Consider the following 25,418-nt stretch of genomic DNA (forward strand, 5'->3'; position numbering starts at 1 on the left):
TTTTGGGTGGAGTCTCACTCTGTCGCCGAGGCTGAAGTGCAGTGGCATGCAATCTCAGCTTACTGCAACTTCCACTTCCTGGGTTCAAGCGATTCTTGTACTTCCGCCTCCCAAGTGCTGGGATTACAGGCACCCACCACCAAGCCCAGCTAATTTTTTATTTTTTTAGAAGAGATGGGGTTTTCACCATGTTGGTCAGGCTGGTCTCGAACTCCTGACCTCAGGTGATCCACCCACCTTGACCTCCCAAAGCGCCAGGATTGCAGGTGTGAGCCACTGAGTCCAGCCTCATTTACTTTTTTTGAGACAGAGTTTCACTCTTGTTGCCCAGGCTGGAGTGCAGTGGCGTGATCTCAGCTCACCGCAACCTCTGCCTCCCAGCTTCAAGCGATTCTCCTGCCTCAGCCTCCTGAGTAGCTGGGATTACAGGCATGCACCACCACGCCTGGCTAATTTTGTATTTTTAGTAGAGACGGGGTTTCTCCATGTTGGTCAAGTTGGTCTTGAACCCCCAACCTCAGCTGATCCACCCACCTCGACCTCCCAAAGTGCCGGGATAGCAGGCATGAGCCACTGCGCCCAGTCCCTCATTTACTTTTTAAAAGATCTCACCACTTAACACCTGTCCTTCCCAGCTGTTTATGAGGTTACGCTATGAATCTTCTGCTTCTCATTTAGCCAATGGAAACTGGTGAAAGAATGACTGAAAACACCTCTCTAACACCATATTGATACATTCCAGAAAGAAGCATGATTCCTGAGGACATTCTTCCTCTGTCCAGAGCAAAAGCAGTGCCCAGTTTCCCCTTCTTGGCCTCAGAACTTCAGCAAGGAATTTTATCCATGTAGTCTTCTATTTAGGGAAATTAACTGCGTGACAGCTGTGCTGCTTGTTAAGTTTCATGGTTATTTGGAGAAGGGTACTCTCCTACATCATTTCTTGAGAAAAGAGTTGCTAATTATCAGTTAAGGCAGTATAATCTCTTTAACCTCTCATTACAGAATCTTGTGCTGGTAGAGCCTCGTGAGGACTGGTCAAAACTGATTTAAGGCTGAGTGCTGTGACTCATGCCTGTTATCCCAACACTTTGGGAGGCCAAGGCCGAGGCAAGCCTCCCAATGGAGGTCAGAAGTTGAAGACCAACCTAGCCAACATAGTGAAACCCCATCTCTACTAAAAATACAAAAATTAGCTGGGTGTGGTGGTGCACGCCTTTTATCCCAGCTACTCAGGAAGCTGAGGCTGGAGAAGCACTTGAACCTGGGAGGCAGAGGTTGCAGTGAGCCAAGATCATGCCACTGCACTCCAGCCTGGGTGACAGAGCAAGACCCTGTCTCCAAAAAAATAAATTAATTAAATTAAAAAATAACACTGATTTAAGAATCCTCGGGTGTCCTGCCCTCTTCCAGCAATGGAAAACGCGGTTTTTTCCTTTTTTTTTTTTTTTTTCTTTTTTTTGAAACAGTCTCACTCTCGCCCAGCCTGAGTGAAGTGGGACAATCACATCTTAGCTCACTGTAGCCTTGAACATCGTGGCTCAAGAGATCCTCCTACCTCAGCCTCCCAAGTAGCTGGGACTACAGTTATATGCCACCAAGCCCAGCTAATTATTTTTTGGAAGAGATAGGGTCTCACTATGTTGCCCAGGCTAGTCTCAAGTGATCCTCCTGCCTTGGCCTTCCAAAGTACTAGGATTACAGGCATGAGTCACCGTGCTTTACCTTCCCTCCCCCTCCCCTTTGAGACCGTCACTCTCTGTCACCCAGGCTGGAGAGCAGTGGCATGATCACGGCTCATTGCAACCTCGAACTCCTGGGCTCAAGCCATCCTCCTGCCTCAACCTCCTGAGTAGATGAGACCACAGTGCCATGACACCAGGCTAACTTTTTATTTTTTGTAGAAGCAAGGTCTTGTTACATTGCCCAGGCTGGTTTCTAACTCCTGCCTTCAAGCAATTCTCCCACTTTGGCCTCCCAAAGTGCTGGCATTACAGGAATGAGCGGCTGCACCTGCCAAGATCACATTTCTGCAATTCATTCTGGGATTTCTTTTTTATTTTATTTATTTATTTATTTATTTAGAGATGGTCTCACTCTGTCCCTCTGGCTCAAGTGCAGTGGCGCGATCTCAGCTCACTGCAACCTCTGCCCCCCAGGTTCAAGTGATTCTCCTCCCTTAGCCTCCCAAGTAGCTGGGACTACAAGCATGCGCCACCATGCCCGGATAATTTTTGTATTTTTACTAGAGACAGGATTTCACCATGTTGGCCAGGCTGGTCTCGAACTCCTGACCTCGATGACCCACCCGCCTCGGCCTCCCAAAGTGCTGGGATTACAGGCGTGAGCCACCGCACCCAGCCAGATTTCTTTTTAAAAAGTGTTCTAGAAAATTCATAATTCTTCAACTTACAGGGTCATAAGTGAGTCCTTCATGACATCTTTCTGAAACCTCCAGTGCCTTCTCCTTCCCTATCCACAGCTGATAGTTTTCCTTTGCATTTCACTGAGGAGGTAGAAGTAATCTGAATACAACTTCCACACTGACCCTTGGCTGTTCCTTCCTTGGATCTCATGATACGTGTGCACTTGCTGCCTGTGCCCACAGCGATGCCCTTCTCTCACATTTCTACATGGCTCCTTCAGTTACTGTATTCAGATATTTGCCTTTCCAGATCACTCTACTGGGAGACAGTCTCACTCTGTCGCCCAGGCTGGAGTGCAGTGGTGCGATCAAGACTCACAGCAACCTCCAACCCTGGGTTCAAGCGATTCTCCTGCCTCAGCCTCTCAAGTAACTGAGATCACAGGCGCCGCCACGACGCCCGGCTAATTTTTTGTATTTTTAGTAGAGACGGGGTTTCACCATGGTGGCCAGGCTGGTCTCGAACTCCTGACCTCAAGTGATCCACCCGCCTCGACCTCCCAAAGTACTGGGATTCCAGGCGTGAGCCACCGCGCCTGGCCGGTGTTTTATATTTTTTTATAACACCACCACCTCACCATATTATTCACGTTAAACTCCTTGAGGTCGGGGACTTTGCTTTATTCACTCTGGCCCCTCGGACATCTAGAACAGAACTTGGTCTTACGTGGTGGGAGCTCAGGAAATACTTCATGGGTCAATGAATGATTCCCGCCTCCGTTGCTACACAGACCTGCCCAAGTCCTCTTTACCTCGCTGACTCTTTGAATATTTGAAGATTCCCCCTAATTTTTGTCCACCCGTTCTTAAACTATTACTCAAGGTACCTGGTGTGCAGCTACCTGCCCAAGCACTGACAGCAAATCTGGACACTTCCTGGTATTCCGCTCTGTGCATCGCCAGGCGCAGCCGCACCCACTGCCGGCCTCACGCCGTCTGATTGGCTGTAGCTCTCCGGAGGGGCGGGGCCATCCAAGGAGCTACCCACATTGGAAGAGGCTGCTAGTCCTTCGCTGATACTTGCGGGTGTGGAGAGGGGAGAGGGTCACGTGGTTAAGACTCGCCACGTGAGCCAGGCACGGTGACTCGCGCCTGTAATCCCAACACTTTGGGAGGCCGAGGCGGGTGGATCACTTGAGGTCAGGAGTTCGAGCCAGCCCTGGCCAACCTGGTGACTCTACTAAAAATATAAAAAATTAGCCGGGCGTGGTGGTGCGTGCCTGTAATCCCAGCTACTCGGGAAGCTGAGGCAGAAGAATCGCTTGAACTCGGGAGACGGTGGGTGCAGTGAGCCGAGGTCGTGCCACTGCACTCTAGCCTGGGAGAAAGACTCGCCTTAGCAGCTTCTCTCTCTTTTCTTTTGCATTTTTAATCTTAGACTTTTGGAGATGTTGAAATGGTCCCTGAAATACTGCAAACACAGGGATGGGGGATGGATCCCAAAGTATGGCAGTTACTCTTGAGTGCCTGTTCCCCTACTGTCCCTCCCCTACTGCTGCCTAAGTGGTCTTCGTAAAACACAAGTTTGCACTTGTCAGAACCACTCCTTAAGATCTCTCATGGCTTGCCCTCGCCTCCAAATAAAGATGCTAACCACCGAGCTGGACACGGTGTCTGACGCCTGTAATAGCAGCAGCGCCTGAGGAGGCCAAGGCAGACGTTTCACTTGAAGCCAGGAGTTTGAATGTATATATGTATATTCGAACTTAATATATTTTTTATATATATATATAATATTAAGTTCAAATATATATATATATATGCCAGGCACGGTGGCTCATGCCTGTAATCCCAACACTTTGGGAGGCCAAGGTGGGCGGATCACCTCAGGTCAGGAGTTCAAGACCAGCCTGGCCAACTGGCGAAACCCTATCTCTACTACAATACTGAAAATACAAAAATTAGTCGGGCATGGTGACAGGAGTCTGTAATCCCAGCTACGTGGGAGGCTGAGGTTGGAGAATCGCTTGAACCCAGGAGGCGGAGGTTGCGGTGGCCAGAGAGCGCATCATTGCACTCTAGCCTGGGAGACCAGAGTGAAACTCCGTTTCAAAATAAATAAATAAATATGCATATATATATATATATATATATGCATATATATATATATATATGGAGAGAGAGAAGGTCTTGCTATGTTGTCCAGGCTGGATTAGAACTCTTGGGCTCAAATGATCCTCCTGCCTCAGCCTCCAAAGTAGCTGGGATTACAGGTGTCAGCTACTGTGCCCAGACTATTTTTACATCTTTATTTTTATTTTATTTATTTATTTTTTTGAGACGGAATCTCACTTTCTTGCCCAGTCTGAAGTGCAGTGGCATGATCTTGGCTCACCGCAACCTCCGCCTTCAAGTGATTCTCCTCCCTCAGCCTCCTGAGTAGCTGGGATCATAGGCACATGCAACCATGCCTGCCTAATTTTTGTATGTTTAGTAGAGACAGGGTCTCGCTCTGTTAGCCAGGATGGTCTCAAACTTCTTTCGTTTTTTTTTTTTTTTTTTTTTTTTTTTGGAGACAGAGTCTCACTCTGTCACCCAGGATGGAGTGCAATGGCGTGGTCTTGGCTCACTGCAACCTCCACTTCCCGGGTTCAAGTGATTCTCCTGCCTCAGCCTCCCCAGTAGTTGGGACTATGGGCACGTGCCACCACACCTGGCTAATTTTTGTATTTTTATTAGAGACGGGGTTTCACTGTGTTGCTCAGGCTGGTCTCGAACTCCTGACCTCGTGATCCACCCGCCTCAACCTCCTAAAGTGTTGGGATTTCAGGCGTGCACCACCGTGAAACCCCATCTCTACTAAAAATACAAAAATTAGCTGGGTGTGGTGGCACTCACCTGTAGTCCCAGCTACTAGGGAGGCTGAGGCAGGAGAATCGCTTGAATCAAGGAAGCAGAGGTTGCAGTGAGCCAAGATTGCACTATTGCACTCCAGCCTGGGCGACAGAGTGAGACTCCTTCTCAAAAAACAAACAAACACCAAAAAAAAAGAAGTAAAGAAGTAGGAGGACACATCCTCATTTAGCAAATTGCCTCATTTCCCTGTGATGCTCCAGTGGGTACGAGGGTGAGTATAATGAAATAGATGTACATCTGTCAACTCCAAAACTTAAAGAAACATTCTTTTAAAGAACTGGCTATCTCAAAGTGTTAATAAGATTCTTGGCAAGATTAAATCAACACTGAAATAAAAATGAGCAAGATCAAAAACTATACATTTAAAGAATTTATTTTGAAAGAAAAGCCATACACATATAATATAAACTGTTTATTCTTGTATATGCAAAATCTGAATGAGAAGTACATTCTTGATGTGTGTTTGCCAGCTATTTTTGCAATATTGCTGCATAACAAATTACCCAAATTCAGTAGAGAACAATAGTGAGCATTTATTCTCATGCTCATGGATCTGCAAGTTGACTGAGGTGGGCTGATCTAGACTTGGCTCAGTCTAGTGGCTCTGCTTCAGCTGCAGGTCAACTGGGCATGGCTGTATTTTAGGTCCCGGTCTGCTTAAAAGGTCTCATCCTCCTTACACCAACTGCTTCCCAGAGCAGGAGATCCAAGCCGAATTACACAAGCACATTTAAGGCCACTCCTCTCTTCACATCCTTATATGATCCATTGACCAAAGCAAGACACATGGCCAGCTCCACATTAACAAGGCAGAGAAAATATTCTGCTCGTGGTGGAAGAATTGTAGACCTACATGTCAAACGAGAAGGATATAATACAGCAAGAGCATGGGCCGGGTGTGGTGGCTCATGCCCGTAATCCTAGCACTTTGGGAGGCCGAGGCAGGCGGATCACCAGGTCAAGAGATCAAAACCATCCTGGCTAACACGGAGAAAACCCATCTCTACTAAAAATACAAAAATTAGTGGTGGGCGCCTGTAGTCTCAGCTACTTGGGAGGCTGAGGCAGGAGAATTGCTTGAACCCAGGAGGCGGAGCTTGCCATGAGCCAAGATTGCGCTATTGCACTCCAGCCTGGGTGACAGAGCGAGACTCCATCTCAAAAACAAACAAACGAAACACAGCAAGAGCATGAAGAATTGGGATAAATGAACAATAATTCAATCTACCACGAAGTATAAAGAAAATAAAATAGGAATATAAGAAGAAATATTATTCTTATAAGAATGTAAGAGGCCGGGCGCGGTGGCTCATGCCCGTAATCCCAGCACTTTGGGAGGCCAAGGCGGGTGGACCACCTGAGGTTGGGAGTTTGAGACCAGCCTGACCAACATGGAGAAACCCTGTCTTTACTAAAAATACAAAATTAGCCAGGCATGGTGGCGCATGCCTGTAATCCCAGCTACTAGGGAGGCTGAGGCAGGAGAATCACTTGAACCTGGGAGGCGGAGGTTGCGGTGAGCCGAGGTCGTGCCATTGCACTCCAGGCTGAGCAACAGAGTGAAACTCCATCTCAAAAAAAAAAAAGTAAGAAAGAGGCTGGGTGCAGTGGCTTCTGCCTGTCATCCCAGCACTCTGGGAGGCCCAGTTGGGCAGATCACTTGAGGTCAGGAGTTGAGACCAACCTGGGCAACATGGTGAAACCCTCTCTCCACCAAAAAATACAAAAATTAGTACAGGATTTCTTGGAATTTCTTTCAGAGACTTGATGCTGCAAATCACACTGCAAGGTGGCGCACGCCTATAGTCCTTAGCTATTCAGGAGGCCGAGGCAGGAGAATGACTTGAATCTGGGAGGTGGAGATTGCAATGAGCGGAGACTGCACTACTGCATTCCAGCCTGGGCAACGGAGTGAGTCTGTCTCAAGAAAACAAAACATAAAAAAGAATGTAAGAATGATAGAAGTAGCCAAAAAACTTGATCTACCTAAGATGTAATCTTATGAACAGCATGAGACCTAAGAAATCTGTTGCAAAGGCCGGGCCTTGTGGCTCGTGCCTGTAATCCCAGCACGTTGGGAGGCCGAGGCGGGTGGATCACCTGATGTCAGGAGTTCAAGACCAGCCTGACCAACAAGGTGGAAACCCTGTCTCTACTAAAAATACAAAAAATTAGCCTGGTATGCTGGTAGGCGCCTGTAGTCCCAGCTACTCTGGAGGCTGAGACAGGAGAATTGCTTGAACCCAGGAGGCAGAGGTTGCAGTGAGCTAAGATCACACCACTGCACTCCGGACTGGGTGACAGAGCAGGACTCCGTCTCAAAAAAAAAAAAAAAGAAAAGAAAAAAGAAAAAGAAAAAGAAAAAAAGAAATCTGTTGCAAAATCTGCTTTGCAAAACAAGTTATCTTGGCTGGGTGTGGTGGCTTACACCTATAATCTCAGCACTTTGGGAGGCTGAAACAGGCAGATCACTTGAGCCTAGGAGTTGGAGACCAGCCTGGACAACATGGCAAAACCCTGTCTCTACAAAAAATACAAACAAATTAGCCAGGTGTGGTGGTCCATGCCTGTAGTCTCAGCTACTTGGGAAACTGAGGTGAGAAGATTTCTGGAGCCCAGGAGGTCCAGGCTGCAATGAGCCATGAGTGTGCCACTGCACTCCAGCCTGGGGACAGAGCAAGACCCTGTCTCAAAACAACAACAGCAACAAAAATAATCTGTCTCTAGCAGCATCAAACACACAGAAATTAAAATCTTGCAGAATATCTTGGAATTTCTCTTAGAGACTTCATGCTGCAAATCACTCAGATGATTAAAGCTCCAGATCACTTTCTTTTCTTTTCTTTTTTTTTTTTTTTTGTCTTTTGAGATGGAGTCTTGCTCTGTTGCCCAAGCTAGAGTGCAGTGGTGCCATCTTGGCTCACTTCAACCTCCGCCTCCTGGGTTCAAGCGACTCTCCCACCTCAGCCTCCCAAGTAGCTGGGACTACACACACGAACCACCACAGCTGGCTAATTTTTGTATGTTTAGTAGAGATAAGGTTTTGCCATGTTGGCCAGTCTGGTCTCAAACTCCTGACCTCAGGTGATCTACCCATCTCGGCCTCCTAAAGTATTGGGATTACAGGTGTGAGCCACTGAGCCCCGCAGGGCCAAGATCACTTTCCTGCAACAAATTGTTACAAAACTATTGTGAGCTAAATGGAGTTATATGACTTTAACATTCCACAACCTCTCCCCCATAGCTCTGCATTCAGATACCAGCTGCAGAATTCCGTCATTCCACTTCAGTACTCACATTGTCCCAGTATTTTTTGGAAGGCACAGGAGTCATAAAAACTCAGCCTGGAAAACTATGGATGCCTTAGGTGAAATGGAGGAACCTGGGAGTCAGGTTGCAGTATCCAGTCCAGCCATTTCACTTGCTGACCCTGTGACCTTCAGAAAGTCATGTGACCTCTCCTTATCTTTAAAATGAAAAACTTGAGGCCAGGCGCGGTGGCTCAGTCTCTACTAAAAATACAAAAATTAACCAGGTGTGGTGGCGTGCGCCTGTAATCCCAGCTATTCAGGAGGCTGAGGCACAAGAATCGTTGAGCCTAAGAGGTGGAGGTTTCAGTGAGCCAAAGTCACACCACCGCACTCCAGCCTGGGCAACAAAGTAAGACTCTGTCTCAAAAACAAAAACAGAAATAAATAATACAGAGAGATCCTGGTGTACCCTTTTCCCAATTTTCCCGCAATGGCAACATCTTGCAAAACTATACAATATCATAACCACAATATTGACATCCATATAGTCAAGATACAGTACATTTCTATCACCAGGATCTACAAGGATGCCTTAGTCCTTTTATAGCTGCACACATTTCCCTCCCACTCCTACCCTTTCTTTAATCTCTGGCAACCACTGATCTGTTCTCCATTTCTCAATTCTGCTTGCCATGTAACATAACACATTCACAGGTTCTGAGGATTAGAATGTGGACATCACTGAGGATGGGGGTGTAGAGTGGTATTATTTTATTTAGCCTATCACAAGGTCGCACTGCAGACATCCCTTCCTCCAGGAGCCTTCTATACAAATCACTGCCACCAACCCAAATTAAGTAAGCCACGCTACTTTTTTTTTTTTTTTTTTGAGACGGAATCTTGCTCTGTCGCCCAGGCTGGAGTGCAGTGGCACAATCTCCACTCACTGCAAGCTCTGCCTCCCGGGTTCACACCATTCTCCAACCTCAGCCTCCTGTGTAGCTGGGACTACACGAGTCCACCACTGTGCCCGGCTAATTTTTGTATTTTTGGTAGAGATGGGGTTTCACCGTGTTAGCCAGGATGGTCTCCATCTCCTGACCTCGTGATCTGCCCATCTCGGCCTCCCAAAGTGCTGGGATTACAGGCGTGAGTCACCGCGCCCGGCCCACGCTACTTTTTTTTGAGACGGAAACTCACTCTGTCAGCAGGCTGGAGTGCAGTGGTGCAATCTTGGCTCACTGCAACCTTTGCCTCGTGGGTTCAAGCAATTCTCCTGCCTCAGCATCCCAAGTAACTGGGACTACAGGGGTGCACCACCATGCCCAGCTAATTTTTGTATTTTTAGTAAAGACGGGTTTTCACCATGTTGTCCAGAATGTTCTATATCTCTTGAGTTTATGATCTATCCGCCTCAGCCTCCCAAAGTGCCGGGATTACAGGCGTGAGCCACTGCCCCTGGCCAAGCCACAGGACTTTTAAGTGTACTTTCTAATACCTACCATTAACCATAAACCACATGTAAAGTTAATTATGTGACAGTTTCAATGTAAAATTTCGAGAAATAGGGTTTTTTTTTGTTTGTTTTGTTTTGAATTTTTGTTTGTTTGTTTGTTTGTTTTGAGACGGAGTTTCGCTCTTGTTGCCCAGGCTGGAGTGCAATGGCGCGATCTCAGCTCATTGCAACCTCCACCTCCCAGGTTCAAGCGATTCTTCTGCCTCAGCCTCCCAGGTAGTTGGAATTACAGGTGTGCGCCATCACGCCCAGCTAATTTTTGTATTTTTAGTAGAAATGGGGTTTCACCATGTTGGTCAGGCTGGTCTCGAGCTCCTGACCTTGTGATCTGCCCGCCTGGGCCTCCCAAAGTGCTGGGATTACAGGCGTGAGCCACCATACCTGGCCGTTGTTTTGTTTTGTTTGTTTGTTTGAAACAGGGTCTTACTTCTTCACCTAAGCTGAAGTGCAGTGGCACCATCTCGTCTCACTGTAACCTCTGCTTCACAGACTCGAGTGATTCTCTAGCCTCAGCCTCCCAAGTAGCTGGGACTACAGGTGTGAGCCACTAATTCCCAACTAATTTTTGTAGTTTGTAGAGATGAGGTTTTGCCACTTTGCCCAGGCTAGTCTTGAACTCCTGGGCTCAAAGCAATCTGCCTGCGTAGGCCTGCCAAAGTGCTAGGACTACAGGTGTGAACCACCTCACCTGGCTGAGAATTTGTTTTTGTTTTTGTTTTTGAGGTGGAGTCTCGCTGTGTTGCCTGGGCTAAAGTGCAGTGGTGCAATCTCAGCTCACTGCAACCTCTACCTACTGAGTTTAAGTGATTCTCCTGCCTCAGCCTCCACATAGCTGGGATTACAGGTACCTGCCACCACTCCTGGCTATTTTTTGTATTTTTGGTAGAGACAGGTTTTCACCATGTTGGCCAGGCTGGTCTTAAACTCCTGACCTCAAGTGATCCACCCATCTTGGCCTCCCAAAGTGCTGGGATTACAGGAGTGAGCCACTGCACCCAGCCAGCTTTTTTGTTTTTGTTTTTGTTTTGAGACAGGGTCTTGCTCTGCTGCTCAGACTAGAGTGCTAGTGGTATGATCGTAGCTCACTGCAACCTCAAATTCCTGGGCTCAAGTGATCTTCCTGCCTCAGCCTCTCCATGTAGCTAGGACTCCATGTGCGTGCCACCACACATAGCAATAATTGGCTTTTTTATTACAACACAGTACCTTACAGTTTTCTATAACAATTATCCCGATGTAGCAAACATCACGCAATAAAACAAATGAGATTTTCTTGTTAGGGGGCAGGGTGTGGAGCTTGAATTCTAAAAACGCAGATTTCAAAGAAGCACTCCTCCCTGATATCTGTACTCACCAGAATAAAAGCTTCCTAAAGGCATGGATGCCCACACTCATACCTAGAGCAGACTCCCATAAATACACACTTATTAAATCGATGAATAAATAAGTGAATGGATGGATTAAGCAAATGCTTCTGACTAGAGGTGTCAGGGCATAGGCAAGGTTGAGAGGCAGCAGCCCTAAAATTAAAAAGTGATGATGACAAAGCTAGCAGCTTCCACTTATCAAGCACTTCCTGTGTGCTGCACACGAATAATGGTGCAAACCCTCATTATAATGCTATAAACTGGGTGTATCACCCAGGCTGGAGTGCAGTGGCATGATCATGGTTCACTGCAGCCTCGACTTCCTGAGCTCAGGTGATCCTCCCACCTCAGCCTCCCAAGTAACTGGGGACTACAGGTATGCACCACCATGCTGGACTAATTTTTCATTTGTTGTAGAAATGAGCTTTCACCATTTTCTCAAACTCCTGGGCTCAAGTGATCCTCCTAAAGTGCTGGGATTACTAGCTTGAGACAGAACAAGGTAAACTGGTTTCCACAGTGGCTGCACCATTTTACATTCTCATCAGCAATATATAAGGATTCCAATTTTTTCCACATGCTCTCCAATGCTTGTCATCTTCCTTTATTTTTTTTGGAGATGGAGTCTTGCTCTGTTTCCCAGGCTAGAGTGCAGTGGTACCATCTCGGCTTACTGCAACCTCCACCTTCTGGCTTCAAGCGATTCTCCTGCTTCAGTCACCTGAGTAACTGGTATTACAGGTACCCGCCACTATGCCTGGCTAATTTTTTTTTTTGTTTTGAGATGAAGTCTCACTCTGTCACCCGGGCTGGAGTGCAGTGATATGATCTTGGCTCACTACAACCTCCGCCTCCCACATTCAAGCGATTCTCTGGCCTCAGCCTCCCAAGTAGCTGGGAGTACAGGAGAGCACCACCACACCCAGCTAATTTTTGTATTTTTAGTAGAGACAGGGTTTCACCATACTGGCCAGGCTGGTCTTGAACTCCTGACCTCGTGATCCGCCCGCCTCGGCCTCTCAAAATACTGGGATTACAGGTATGAGCCACCAAGCCCAGCCCAACCGGTTAATTTTTGTATTTTTAGTAGAGACAGGGTTTTACCATGTTGGACAGGTTTGTCTTGAACCCCTTACCTCAGGTGATCCACCTGCCTTGGCCCTCCAAAGTGTTAGGATTACAGGCGTGAGCCATTGTGCCCAGACTAAAATCAACCATTTTAAAGTGGACAATTCAGTGACATTTAGTACATTCACAATGTGGTGTAATATTCATCTCTGCCTAGTTCAGGACAAATTTTATCATCTCAAAATAAAACCCTGTTGTGCCTATCAAGCAGTTACCAATGTTTCCCAATTTTAACAGATTAAGAAATGGACTAAGACAATATGAAAAGTGCTGGCTGGGAGCCATGGCTCACACTTGTAATCCCAACTTGTTGGGAGGTCGAGGTGGGAGGATTACTTGAGCCTAAGAGTTGGAGACCAGCCTGGGTAACATAGTGAGGCCCTCATCTCTACAAAAAATACAAAAATAAGCTGAGTGTGGTGGTGTGCACCTGTAGTCCCAGCTACTCGGGAGGCTGAGGTGGGAGGATTGCTTGAGCCAGGAAGGTCCAGGTTGCAGTGAGCCATGATTGTGCCACTGCACTGTAGCTTGGGTGTCAGAGCAATACCCTGTCTCAAAAGAAGAAAGAAAGAAAGAAAGAAAGAAAGAAAGAAAGAAAGAAAGAAAGAAAGAAAGAAAGAAAGAGAAAGAAAGAAAAAGAAAGAAGGAAAAGGAAGGAAAGGAAGAAAAGGAAGGAAAGAGAGAAAGAAAAAAGTGCTAAGGGCCCACAACAAAATTTTTAATTTTAAAATTAATTTTAATTTTAAATTTAAAATTTAAAAATGAGGCTGGGTGCGGTGGCTCATGCCTGTAATCCCAACACTTCCAGAGGCCGAGGTGGGAGGATCGTTTGAGCCCTGGAATTTGGGCTCAGTCTGGCCAACATGGTGAAACCCCGTTTCTCTAAACAAAAATACAAAATTTAGCCAGGCATGGTGGCAAGCGCTTGTAATCGAAGGCGCTCGAGAGGCTGAGGCAAGAGAATCGCTTGAACCCGGAAGGCGGAGATTGCAGTGAGCCGATATCGTGGGCCACTGCACTCCAGCCTGGGCCACAGAGTAAAACTCTGTCTCAGAGGGAAAAAAAGAAAAGAATATAATAATTATGAATTCAGCTTGGATTTATAAATATAAATGTGTTAATATAAAGACAATAGTCTTTATACCAACACAGTTGTAAAATATAATTTTTAATTTTTAATGGAGAAAGGGGTCAGTCCACTGAGGCAAAAGTGCTTAGGGCTCACGAAAGCCTGGAAGCTCCGCCACCACCATCCACACTGCAAAAATCCTTTGAAAACAAATTTGAGGCAAGCTGGTTCTTAAATTCTAGGCTAATTCTGCCCCCTAGCGGCCACAGAGAAATCTCAGAAATTAATGCCCCCTAGTTGTTGAGTAATTCGCACCTACCAGGTGCCTTGAACTTAGTTAGGCTGCATTTTTTTATCCTTGCAATTCCATGAGGTAAGTGATATCCATCCAAATGTATAGATAAGCTGCCGAAGATCCGAGTGCTTAAGTTGGTGGGTCTTACAGAAGTGAATGCTGTTTCTTTTTTTTCTTTTTTTTTTTTTTTGAGACGGAGTCTTGCTCTGTGCCCCAGGCTGGAGTGCGGTGGCGCGATCTCGGCTCACTGCAAGCTCCGCCTCCCGGGTTTACGCCATTCTCCTGCCTCAGCCTCCCGAGTAGCTGGGACTACAGGCGCCTGCCACCACGCCCGGCTAATTTTCTTGTATTTTTAGTAGAGACGGGGTTTCACTGTGTTAGCCAGGATGGTCTCGATCTCCTGACCTCGTGATCCGCCCGTCTCGGCCTCCCAAAGTGCTGGGATTACAGGCTTGAGCCACCGCGCCCGGCCGTGAATGCTGTTTCTTACTGAAGGAGGCACAGAGAGTGCAAACCTTGGTGGGCAGGAAGCCTGCTCTAAAGTTTGAGACTGTCAGGCCTGGCGCGGTGTCTCACGCCTGTAATCCTGGCACTTTGGGAGGCCGACGCGGGCAGACCACTTGAGGTCAGCAGTTCGAGACCAGTCTGGCTAACATGATGAAAACCCGTTTCTATTAAAAATTCAAAAATTAGCTGGGTGTGTGGCACGCCTGTAGTCCCTGCTACTCAGAAGCCTGAGGCAGGAGAATCGCTTGAACCCGGGATGCAGAGGCTGCAGTGACCCGAGATTGCATCACTGCACTCCAACCTGGGCAATGGAGTGAGGATTCATCTTAAAAAATAAAGCTGGAGACTTTTATTCTAAAAGCATTTCAGTGAGCCATTTATTTATTTCCCTATAAGCTTGGAAAAATAGGTTCTTCCCTATCCATCTACATGACAGTAATGAGCACATATCCTGATCAGATAACACATGATTTGCAAACATTTTCTCTCATTCTGTGGGTTGTTTTCTCTCTCTCTCTCTCTCTCTCTCTCTCTCTCTCTCTCTCTCTCTCTCTCTCTCTCTCTCTCTCTTTTCAAGACAGAGTTTCGGGCCGGGCTCAGTGGCTTATGCCTGTAATCCCAGCACTTTGGGAGGCCGAGGCGGGCGGATCACAAGGTCAGAAGATCAAGACCATCCTGGCTAACAGGGTGAAACCCAGTATTTACTAAAAATACAAAAAATTAGCCGGGCGTCGTGGTGGGCGCCTGTAGTCCCAGTTACTGGGGAGGCGGAGCTTGCAGTGAGCCAAGATGGCGCCACTGCACTCCAGCCTGGGCTACACAGACTGTCTCAAAAAAAAAAAAAAAGACAAGAGTTTCACTCTTGTTGCCCAGGCTGGAATGCAATGGTACAATCTCGGCTTACTACAACCTCCGCCTCCCATGTTCAAGCGATTCTCCTGCCTCAGCCTCCTGACTAGATGGGATTACAGGCTTGCACCACCGCACCCGGCTAATTTTTGTATTTTTAGTAGAGACAGGGTTTCACCACGTTGGCCAGGCTGGTCTCCAACTCCCAACCTCAGGTGATCTGCCTACCTTGGCCTTCCAAAGTGCTGGGGTTACAGGCATAAGCCACGGCACCTGGTGTCTTTTCACTCTCTTAATAGTGTTCTTTGATGCACAAAAGTTTTAATTTTGACGTTTATCTTTGTTTTTGTTGTTATTGCCTGTGCTTTTAATGTCATATACAGGAAATAATTGCCAAATCCAACGTCATGAAGATTTCCCCTATATTTTCTTCTAAGAGTGTTATAGTTTTAGCTCTTCAGTTTACGTCTCTGATACATTTTGAATGAATTTTTGTATGTGGTGTTAGACTCCACTTTACTTTTTGCATGTGGATATTCAGTTTTCCCAATGCACTTCATTTTGAAATAATTTCCCCGCATTCCCTGCTGGTTTACTACTCTCAGTTGGATAGTAAAACCAATTAAACCAATTTTTTTTTTTTTTTTTTTTTGAGATGGCGTCTCACTCTGTCTCCCAGGCTGGAGTGCGATGGCACGATCTCAGCTTACTGCAACCTCCGCCTCCCAGGTTCAAGCAATTCTCGTGCCTCAGCCTCTGGAGTAGCTGGGATTACAGGCAGGCGGCACCACGCCCGGCTAATTTTTGTATTTTTAGTAGAGATGGGGTTTCACCATGTTGGCCAGGCTGGTCTTGAACTCCTGACCTCAGGTGATCTGCCTGCCTTGGCCTCCCAAAGTGCTGGGATTACAGGGTGAGCCACCATGCCCAGCCTCTTAAAAAAAAAAAAAAAAAAAAAAAAAGAGATGGGGTCTCACTGTGTTGTCCAGGCTGGTCTCAAACTCTTGGCTCAAGCTATTCTCCCACCTCAGCCTCCCAATGAGTGGGGAATACAGGCATGAGCCACTGTGCCCCGCCAAAACCAATTCTATACAATTTTTTTTTTTCTTTTCGGACTTTTGAAAACCATAATAAAGGGAGGTATCTTCCCCCAAATACCAAACCTGGTGCCTTCTAAGCTCTCTGTAGGAGCTGAGTATGCCCTAGTTGAACTTAAGCCAACGACACAGAAATAACTGCAGGCACCAGGGAGCATATTCCTCCTCCTGTCAAATGCCTGGTGAAGGCAACTGTGATTATCAGCTTAGCAGAGGAAAAAGTAGCGCTGTATTCCTGCAGTTGTTGGACCCAAATTCTGCCAGATTCTAGGCAAAGGGCTTAAAAGGCAGAATGTTTAGGCCGGGCGCATTGGCTCACGCTTGCAATCGCAGCATTTTGGGAGGCCGAGACAGGAGGATCACGAGGTCAGGAGATCGAGACCATCCTTGCTAATACAGTGAAACCCCGTCTCTACGAAAAATTAAAAAAAAAAAAAAAAATTAGCCAGGTGTGGTGACAAGCGCCTGTAGTCCCAGCTACTCGGGAGGCTAAGGCAGGAGAATGGCGTGAACCTGGGAGGCGGAGCTTGCAGTGAGCTGAGATTGCACCACTGCACTCCAGCCTGAGCGACAGAGCAAGACTCCGTCTCAGAAAAAAAAAAAAAAAATAGGAAGAATGTTTAGGACATGGTTTTTGGAGTCAGAGACGTATGTTCCAATTCTGGCTTCACTATTTTATAGTCTTTGAGCATGTGCCCTTTATGTACCCTTGAAGATGTCGCTTAACCTTTCTGAGCCTCAGGTACCTCATCTTTAAAATGGGGATAATGTTTCGGTCCTAGCCGCGAGTCTCTAGTCAGTGCACAGTAAAAAGTAGCAGACACGACTGAAAACTCGTTTTCCTCTTACAATTGAAGATTGGAACCTTTTTAAGAGCAAGCACCAGGCACCGAATTTAACGACTGGTTACATTTCTGGGTGATCCAAGACCGTTTGCCCCCGGTCTCCCTGGCAGCACAGCGGTAGGAGATAAGAATGATGTGACACCATGCATGCAAAGTGCTCACAACACACTCTGGCACTCAGAAAACGAGAGCTGAGTCATGGATGCCCAGTTTCCCCATCTGTAAAATGAGCAAGTTCGATCACTTGAAACAACATTCTTGGACCTTGGATGACTCAGATTTTCCAGGTACATGCGGAAAAGCACGCCAGAGGGAAGGAGGAGGAGTGGCAGTGCTGCGACCAAGCCCAGGTTTAGCGAAACCGACAGCTCCACCACCCGCACTAGTTACCCCAGCTCCGGAGGTGCCAAGCGGATGGGGTGGGTAGTAGACACAGGGCGGAGCTTAGTCGGCTCCGCCCCCAACCCGCGCTTTTCTCATTGGCCCAGTGAACTCGAGACTCGTGACGCCTTAGGCGTGCGCCCAGCGTGTGAAGGGGGCTTGGCTCGCTGAGAGGGAGGAGACAAGATGGCGACGTCCGTGGTGCACCGGTTCCTGCGATTACTGCACGGGGTCGCGCCGTGGCGGAGCAGGTATAGCAGCGCGAAGAGACTGCCTTGGGGCGTGGGGCAACCTGGGCCAAGCTGGGGTCTGGAGAGAGATGTTTCTCTGTCGCGGGCTCGCTCTGAGGCGAGCTTGGGTGGAGACGGAGCTACCTTCACCTCGAGCTTAGGAGCAGGTGCGACTGCTCCTGTGTAGGGCGGTCCGGGTTTAGTTAGGGTGTGGCCTAGAAAGTCTCGCTTTGCCCTTTCCAGCTAGGTGGAAGTTCACGAGGGACAAAACCAGATGAAATAGGCTTCCTGCCCGTCACTTGACTCGAGGCAGGGCTTTCAGATATTCAGATGCCATTTTCTCATGTGTTCGTTTTTGTAGGAGGAGGGATGTCTTGTGGGAAGGGCACTAGATTGAGTGTCAGGCTACTATCATTTCTGGATCTTAGTCTTTGAAGCTCGAGGGTTAGATTAAGTAATCTCAAAACAGTCTGTTATGGGGCTAGAGTCTTGGTTACCCTTGTGACCCCCAGCTGTTAAGTTCTTAGAAATTGAAGAGACTTGAGGGGTCTTCTTAGTCCAGCTGTCTCTCTTTGGAGTTAATGAGATTGAGGCTCCGAGAGAGGGAGGGATTTGCTCGAGTTCACCTAGCCAGTTTGTAGCAGAGCCAGGAATCAAGGTACCTCTCTCTCACGCGACGATCTTTCTCTCAGGCTGCCCACTGTGGGGACAGTTGTTATACAGAAAATAACTTAGAGCATTTGGACTGTCAGAAAATGAGTTAAAATGTTGGTATCTGTGACTCAGAGTCGGCTGCCTGGTGTCATTTCAAAGAGCTAAGATTTGAGAGATGCGTCATACTTGTGTGTTTCCTACAGGGTTCATTTTGTCAGCGTTGATCAGAGGATAACTTATTGTAGTTTTGGGAGGAGAAGGACACCGGATTTGGACTGAGGGGGAACAGTAACCGTCATTGGTCTTGTTATAAAAGCGTGACATTTTCATCATTAACTGTACAGAAATGATTATCTCTCAGGAGAGGGCTCTGCATTATGGTGGTAACTGTTAGAATTTGGGCAGAAGGCTTTGTTTTCAATGTTATTAGCAGGCGTGCTGTTTATGAGTCAACCCTGAATTCATTTAAAATGTGTCATAGGCCAGGTGCGGTGGCTCACGCTTGTGATCCCAGCACTTTGGGAGGCCAAGGTGGGTGGAGCACTTGAGGTCAGGAGTTCGAGACCAGCCTGGCCAATGTGGTGAAACCCCGTCTCTACTAAAAAATACAACAATCAGCTGGGCGTGGTGGCAGGCACCTGTAATCCCAGCTACTTGGGAGGCTGAGGCAGGAGAATTTCTTGAACCTGGGAGGCAGAGGTTGCAATGAGCCAAGATTGCACCACCCCACTCCAGCCTGGGCGGCACAGTGAGACTCTGTCTCAAAAAATTTAAAAATAAATAAAGTGTGTCATGAATTGGAAGGACTAAAATATGACATCTTAAAAAAGTTTTTGTTGTTGTTTATTTGTTTTGGGAATCAGAGCCTCACTCTGTTGCCCAAGTGGGAGTGCAGTGGTGTGATGATGGCTCACTGCAGCCTCCACCTCCTCAGCTCAAGCAGTTCTCCCACCTCAGCCTCCTGAGTAGCTAGGACCACAGGTGCACGCCACCACACTCAGCTGTTTTTTTTGTTTTTTTGGGGGGGCAGGTAGACACAGGGTTTTACAATGTTGCCCAGGCTGGTCTCGAACTCCTGGGCTCAAGTGATCTATCCACTTTTTTTTTTTTTTTTGAGATGGAGTCTCGCTGTCGCCCAGGCTGGAGTGCAGTGGTGTGATCTCGGCTCACCTCAACCCCTGCCTCCCAGGTTCAAGCGATTCTCCTGCCTCAACCTGCCAAGTAGCTGGGACTACAGGCGCACACCACCATGCCCAGCTAAGTTTTGTATTTTTAGTGGAAATGGGGTTTCACCATGTTTCCCAAGGTGGTCTCCATCTCCTGACCTCGTGATCTGCCTGCCTCGGCCTCCCAAAGTGCTGGGTTTACAGGCGTGAGCCACTGCGCCCAGCCATCCACCCACTTTCACCTCCCAAAGTGCTGGCATTACAGAGGTGAGCTATCGCACCCCATCTACAATAATTTTTTTAAATGATGAGAGGAAGCTGTACCTCAGTCACCATCATTTTAAAAAGGGGGAGAAAACTATATACACACACATATATACGTATATATACACACATGTATATATACACACACACATATATATATATACATATATATATTTTTTTTTCTGTGAGATGGAGTCTCGCACTGTTGCCCAGGCTGGATTGCAGTGGCGTGATCTTGGCTTACTGCAAGCTCCGCCTCCCGGGTGCACGCCATTCTCCTGCCTCAGCCTCCCGAGTAGCTGGGACTGCAGGTGCCCGCCACCACGCCCAGCTAATTTTTTGTATTTTTAGTAGAGACGGGGTTTCACCATTTTAGCTAGGATGGTCTCGATCTCCTGACCTTGTGATTCATCTGCCTCGGCCTCCCAAAGAGCTGGGATTACAGGCATGAGCCACCGTGCCTGGCCAAAAAAGCTGTATTTTAGTACCAGTGTAGATAGGTAAGATTAGACTTAGATGCAGAGGGTGAGAGAGATGAAGATTTGGGTACAATAAGAAGTCTTAATTTTCAAAGGTATTCTGTATCAAGATAGAAATGACATTGATACACAAACCAAAAAGATAACATTTCCATAGGTTTTTAGTAAACCAGTGTCTATTTGTGAGACATGTAAATGAAAACCTTATATTTCAGGTAAGTTTTTCAATAACTGGGTGATGTGTGACAGGTGATAGATAACATCTTGGGTGATAATTTAGGGCCATGTTTCCCAAACTCATTTGATAAAAGAATGGGCTGAATGGGCTGGGATGCTTGTTAGAAATAGAGATTCCTGGCCGGGCGCAGTGGCTCACGCCTGTAATCCCAGCACTTTGGGAGGCTGAGGCGGGTGGGTCACGAGGTCAACAGATTGAGACCATCCTGGCTAACATGGTGAAACCCCATCTGTACTAAAAATATAAAAAATTAGCCGGTCATGGTGGCGGGCACCTGTAGTCCCAGCTACTCGGGAAGTGGAGCTTGCAGTGAGCTGAGATCGTGCCACCGCACTCCAGCCTGGGCGACAGAGCGAGACTCTGTCTCAAAAAAAAAAAAAAAAAGGAAAAGGAAATAGAGATTCCTTGAGAGTCTCTCTGAGCCTGCTGTGACTTGGGAGGCTAGCTGATTTTTAAAAATAAAAATAAAAGCCGGGCACGGTGGCGCATGCCTGTAATCCCGGCACTTTGGGAGGCCAAGGTGGGTGGATCACGAGGTCAGGAGATCGAGACCAGCCTGGCCAACATGGTGAAACCCCGTCTCTACTGAAAATACAAAAATTAGCTGGGTGTGGTGGCATGTGTCTGTAGTCCCAACTACTCAGGAGGCTGAGGCAGGAGAATCTCTTGAACCCGGGAGACGGAAGTTGCAGTGAGCCAAGATTGCGCCACTGGACTCCAGCCTGGGCGACAGAGCGAGACTCTGTCTCAAAAAAAAAAAAAAAAGATTCCAGATATGCCCCCATCCTGCTGCCAATTTCAGATTCAGTAGATACAAGTTGGGGCCCTGGCAACTGTAGTTTTTACAGGTGATTCTTAGGTTCAGGCAAGTATGGACAATAGTACCTAGGAAGTAGTTTTTCGTGCATGACTTCCATTTAGAAATATTTATGACATCCTTACCACTGCCAGCCACAATGTCAAGGAACCATGGAGAAGGGAGAAGAAAGAAGGGGAGGAGGAGAGAATGAAGAGTTGAAAAACATTTGAAATAGGCCTTGTCTTCAAGGAACTTTATTATATACTTGTAATACAAGGTGGAATATGGGATAAAGCCTTCAAGAGGTCTGTCAGTTCTGTTTTAGGATAACTTTCACAGCTTTAGAAAACAAGGGAGACTTAAGGACTATAGGCAAAATGTTACTACTAGCGGTGATGTTAAAAATATCTTAGGCCTGGGCGTGGTGTCTCACGCCTGTAATCCCAGCAGTTTGGGAGGCTAAGGCAGGTGGATTGCATGAACTCAGGAGTTCAAGACCAGCCTGGGCAACATGCCAAAACCCCATCTGTACAAAAAATACAAAAGTTAGCTGGCCATGGTGGTGCATACCTGTAGTCCCAGCTACTTGGGAGGCTGAGGTAGGAGGACTGCCTGAGCCTAGGGGGTTGAGGCTGCTGTGAGCCAAAATCATGCCAGTGCACTCCAGCCTGGGCAACAGTGGAGACCCTGTCTCAAAAAAAAAAAAAAAAGAAAAAAGAAAAAGAAAAAAAAGTAGTGCAATTGGCCAGGTGTGGTGACTTACGTCTGTAATCTTAACACTTTGGGAGGCTGAGGCGGGAGAATTGCTTGAGCCCAAGAGTTCGAGACCAATGTGAGTAACATAGTGAGACCTCCTCTCTACAAAAAGTAGCTGGGTCTGTGGTCCCAGCTACTTGGGAAGCTACGGTGGGAGGTTCACTTGTGCCCAGGAGGTCGAGGCTGCAGTGAGCTGTGATTTCACCACTGCATTCCAGCCTGGGTGACAGAGTGAGACCCTGTCTCAAAAAAAAAACAAAAAAAAAAACAAACTTATAACCAGGACACCATGGAGACAGATTAGTGAGAGTGAATGCTGGTCATAGATGATTGATATGGCCATCCCAGTGTATGTCAGCTGAATATCAACTCTTAATAGTAATAATAATATAATTAGGTGCCAAGCCCTGGGCTAAGGTTTTGCATGATTGTCTTCTAATGAGGTGAGTTTTGTTTTTGCAGGTGGAGAAACTGAGGCTTAAGATTAGTTAAGAAATTTCCTAAGTCATACAGCTGTTAAGAAGTGGCAGCGCTGAGATTTGACTTGCACAGGCAGACTGGAGTGCTTAATTGTGGGCTTTAATTGCCTACTTGCGGGATGTGATGTAGAATGCATGTAGAAGAGACATCTGTTTTAACCCATCCATTCATCTTTCTGGGCATACTCTCACTGTTGAGATTGAAGGCCAGTGAGAACACAGATAAACCCCTGTGTTCATTGAGGTATACGTACAGTAAACAAGTAACTGAATACATACAGAATCCATTCATTTTGGGTAATGAGAAATGCTATGAAGAAAAAGCAAGATAATTAAGAAGGTAGTGTTCAACAGAAAGACAGACTTTGCATGTTCTCACTTATTTGTGGGAGCTGTAAATTAAAACAGTTGAACTCATGGAGATAGTAGAAGGATAGTTACCAGAAGTTGGAAAGGGTAGTGGGGGTATGGGAGGAAATGGGGATGGTTAATGGGTATCAAAAAAATAAAATGGGCCAGGCGCAGTGGCTCACGCCTGTAATCCCAGCACTTTGGAGGCTCAGGTGGGTAGATCACCTGAGGTTAGGAGTTCAAGACTAGCCTGGCCAACAAACCCTGTCACTACTAAAAATACAAAAAAATTAGCCGGGCATGGTGGTGTGCTCCTGTAATCCCAGCTACTCAGGAGGCTGAGGTAGGAGAATTGCTTGAACCTGGGAGGCAGAGGTTGCAGTGAACTGAACTGAGATTGCGCCATTGCACTCCAGCCTGGGCAACAGAGCAAGACTCCATCTCAAAAAAATAAAATAGACCTAGTATTTGCTAGCACAACAGGGTGACTATAGTCAAAAATAATTTAAAATTATTACATTTAAAAATAACTAAAAGGTCGGGCGCGGTGGCTCATGCCTGTAATCCCAGCACTTTGGGAAGCTCAGGCGAGTGGTTCACGAGGTCAGGAGTTCAAGATCAGCCTGGCCAAGAGGGTGAAACCCTGTCTCTACTAAAAATACAAAAAATTAGCCAGGCATGGTGGTGGGCGCCTGTAATCCCAGCTACTCGGGAGGCTGAGGCAGAGAAATGCTTGAACCTGGAAGGCAGAGGTTGCACTGAGCTGAGATCACTGCACTCCAGCCTGGGCGACAGAGCAAAACGCCGTCTCAAAAAACAAAACAAAACACTAAGAGTGTAACTGGATTATTTGTAACACAGAGCTTGAAAGCTTGAGGGGATAGATATCCCATTTACCTAGTGTGATTATTCCACATTGCATGCCTGTATCAAACTAGCTCATGTAACATGTAAATATATATACCTACTACATACCCAGAAAAATTTTTTAAAAAAATTCAGAAGTTAGTGCTCAAGAGGGCCAAGTCTTGGGCATACAGTGCTCAGGAAAAACTGCACTGAGGAGTAACATTTGAGCAGAGAACTAAATGATGAAAGAGTGAGCCACATAGGAGAGGGGTGTACCCAGCAGAGCAAACAGCAAATGGAGGAGTGTGGAAAGGGGCACACATGTGGTGTGGAGAAGGAGCGGCAAGAAGAGTGAGTGAGGAGGAAGAGAGGGAAAGTAGCTAGAGATCTGAGAGGTTGAAAAGATGTGGGATTTTGTCTTTCTGTTTTATTTATTTTTTTTCGAGACAGAGTCTTGCTCTGTCACCCAAGCTGGAGTGCAGTGCGCGATCTCGGCTCACTGCAACCTCCGTCTCCCAGGTTCAAGCAATTCTCCTGCCTCAGCCTCCTGAGTAATTAGGACTATAGGCGCCGACCACCACACCTGGCTAATTTTTGTATTTTTAGTAGAGATGGAGTTTCACCATGCTGGCCAGGCTGGTCTCGGACTTCTGACCTTGTGATCCACCCACCTTGGCCTCCCAAAGTGCTGGGAGTTCTCACAGGCATCAGTCACCATGCCCGGCCTTTATTTTTTGTTTTTTTCAGAGACTCTCTCTGTCATGCCCAGGCTGGAGTTCAGTGGTGTGATCTTGGCTCATTGCAACCTCCACCTCACGGGTTCAAGCAGTTCTCTTGCCTCAGTCTCCCAAGTAGCTGGGATTACAGGCCACCACCATCACACCTGTCTAATTTTTTGTATTTTTAGTAGAGATGGGGTTTCACCATATTGGCAGGCTAATTTTTTTGTATTTTTAGTAGAGACAGGGTTTCACTTATTGCCCAGGCTGGTCTCAAACTCCCGACCTCAGGTGATCCACCTGCCTCAGCCTCCCAAAGTGCTGAGATTACAGGCGTGAGCCACCAATCCTGGCCAGTGGTAAAGTTTTCATGCCTTGCCAGTGGATTGAATTTGGATGATGAGAAAGAAAGGACTTAAAAATGAGCCCTGGGCTGGGTGCGGTGGCTCATGCCTGTAATCCCAGCACTTTGGGAGGCCGAGGTCAGTGGATCACTTGAGGTCAAGAGTTCGAGACCAGCCTGGCCAACATGGCGAAACTCTGTCTCTACTAAAAAAATACAAAAATTAGCCAGGCGCAGTGGCTTGCTCCTGTAATCCCAGCTACTCGGGAGGCTGAGGCAGGAGAACTGCTTGAACCCAGGAGGCGGAGGTTGCAGTGAGTTGAGATCATGCCACTGCACTTCAGCCTGGGTGACAGAGCGAGACTCCATCTCAAAAACAAAACAAACAAAACGTGTCCTGACCTGGTGCAGTGGCTCACGCCTGTAATCCCAGAACCTTGGGAGGCTGAGGTGGGAGGATCACTTTAACCCAGGAGTTCGAGACCAGCCTGGGCCAGATGGCAAGACC

The 25,418-nt window shown here is 47.1% G+C and overlaps 1 protein-coding gene across 2 annotated transcripts in view; it reads left to right on the plus strand.

Annotated features, from left to right (window-relative positions):
- Positions 1 to 17,613: 17,613 nt before the first annotated feature.
- The window catches only part of PISD (phosphatidylserine decarboxylase), a 44,873-nt gene continuing 37,068 nt past the window's right edge, over positions 17,614 to 25,418 (plus strand). Inside the window, exon 1 of one of the 2 annotated variants that reach the window (XM_007975471.3) lies at positions 17,614 to 17,834. In XM_007975471.3, the coding sequence (XP_007973662.1) occupies positions 17,770 to 17,834 (65 nt within the window). In that variant the 5' untranslated portion in view covers positions 17,614 to 17,769. The remainder of the gene's footprint in view (positions 17,835 to 25,418) is intronic. The other variant, XM_007975472.3, reaches the window with a different exon arrangement.

This window comes from Chlorocebus sabaeus, chromosome 19, assembly GCF_047675955.1.
Source record: "Chlorocebus sabaeus isolate Y175 chromosome 19, mChlSab1.0.hap1, whole genome shotgun sequence".
Taxonomy (NCBI): Eukaryota; Metazoa; Chordata; class Mammalia; order Primates; family Cercopithecidae; genus Chlorocebus; species Chlorocebus sabaeus.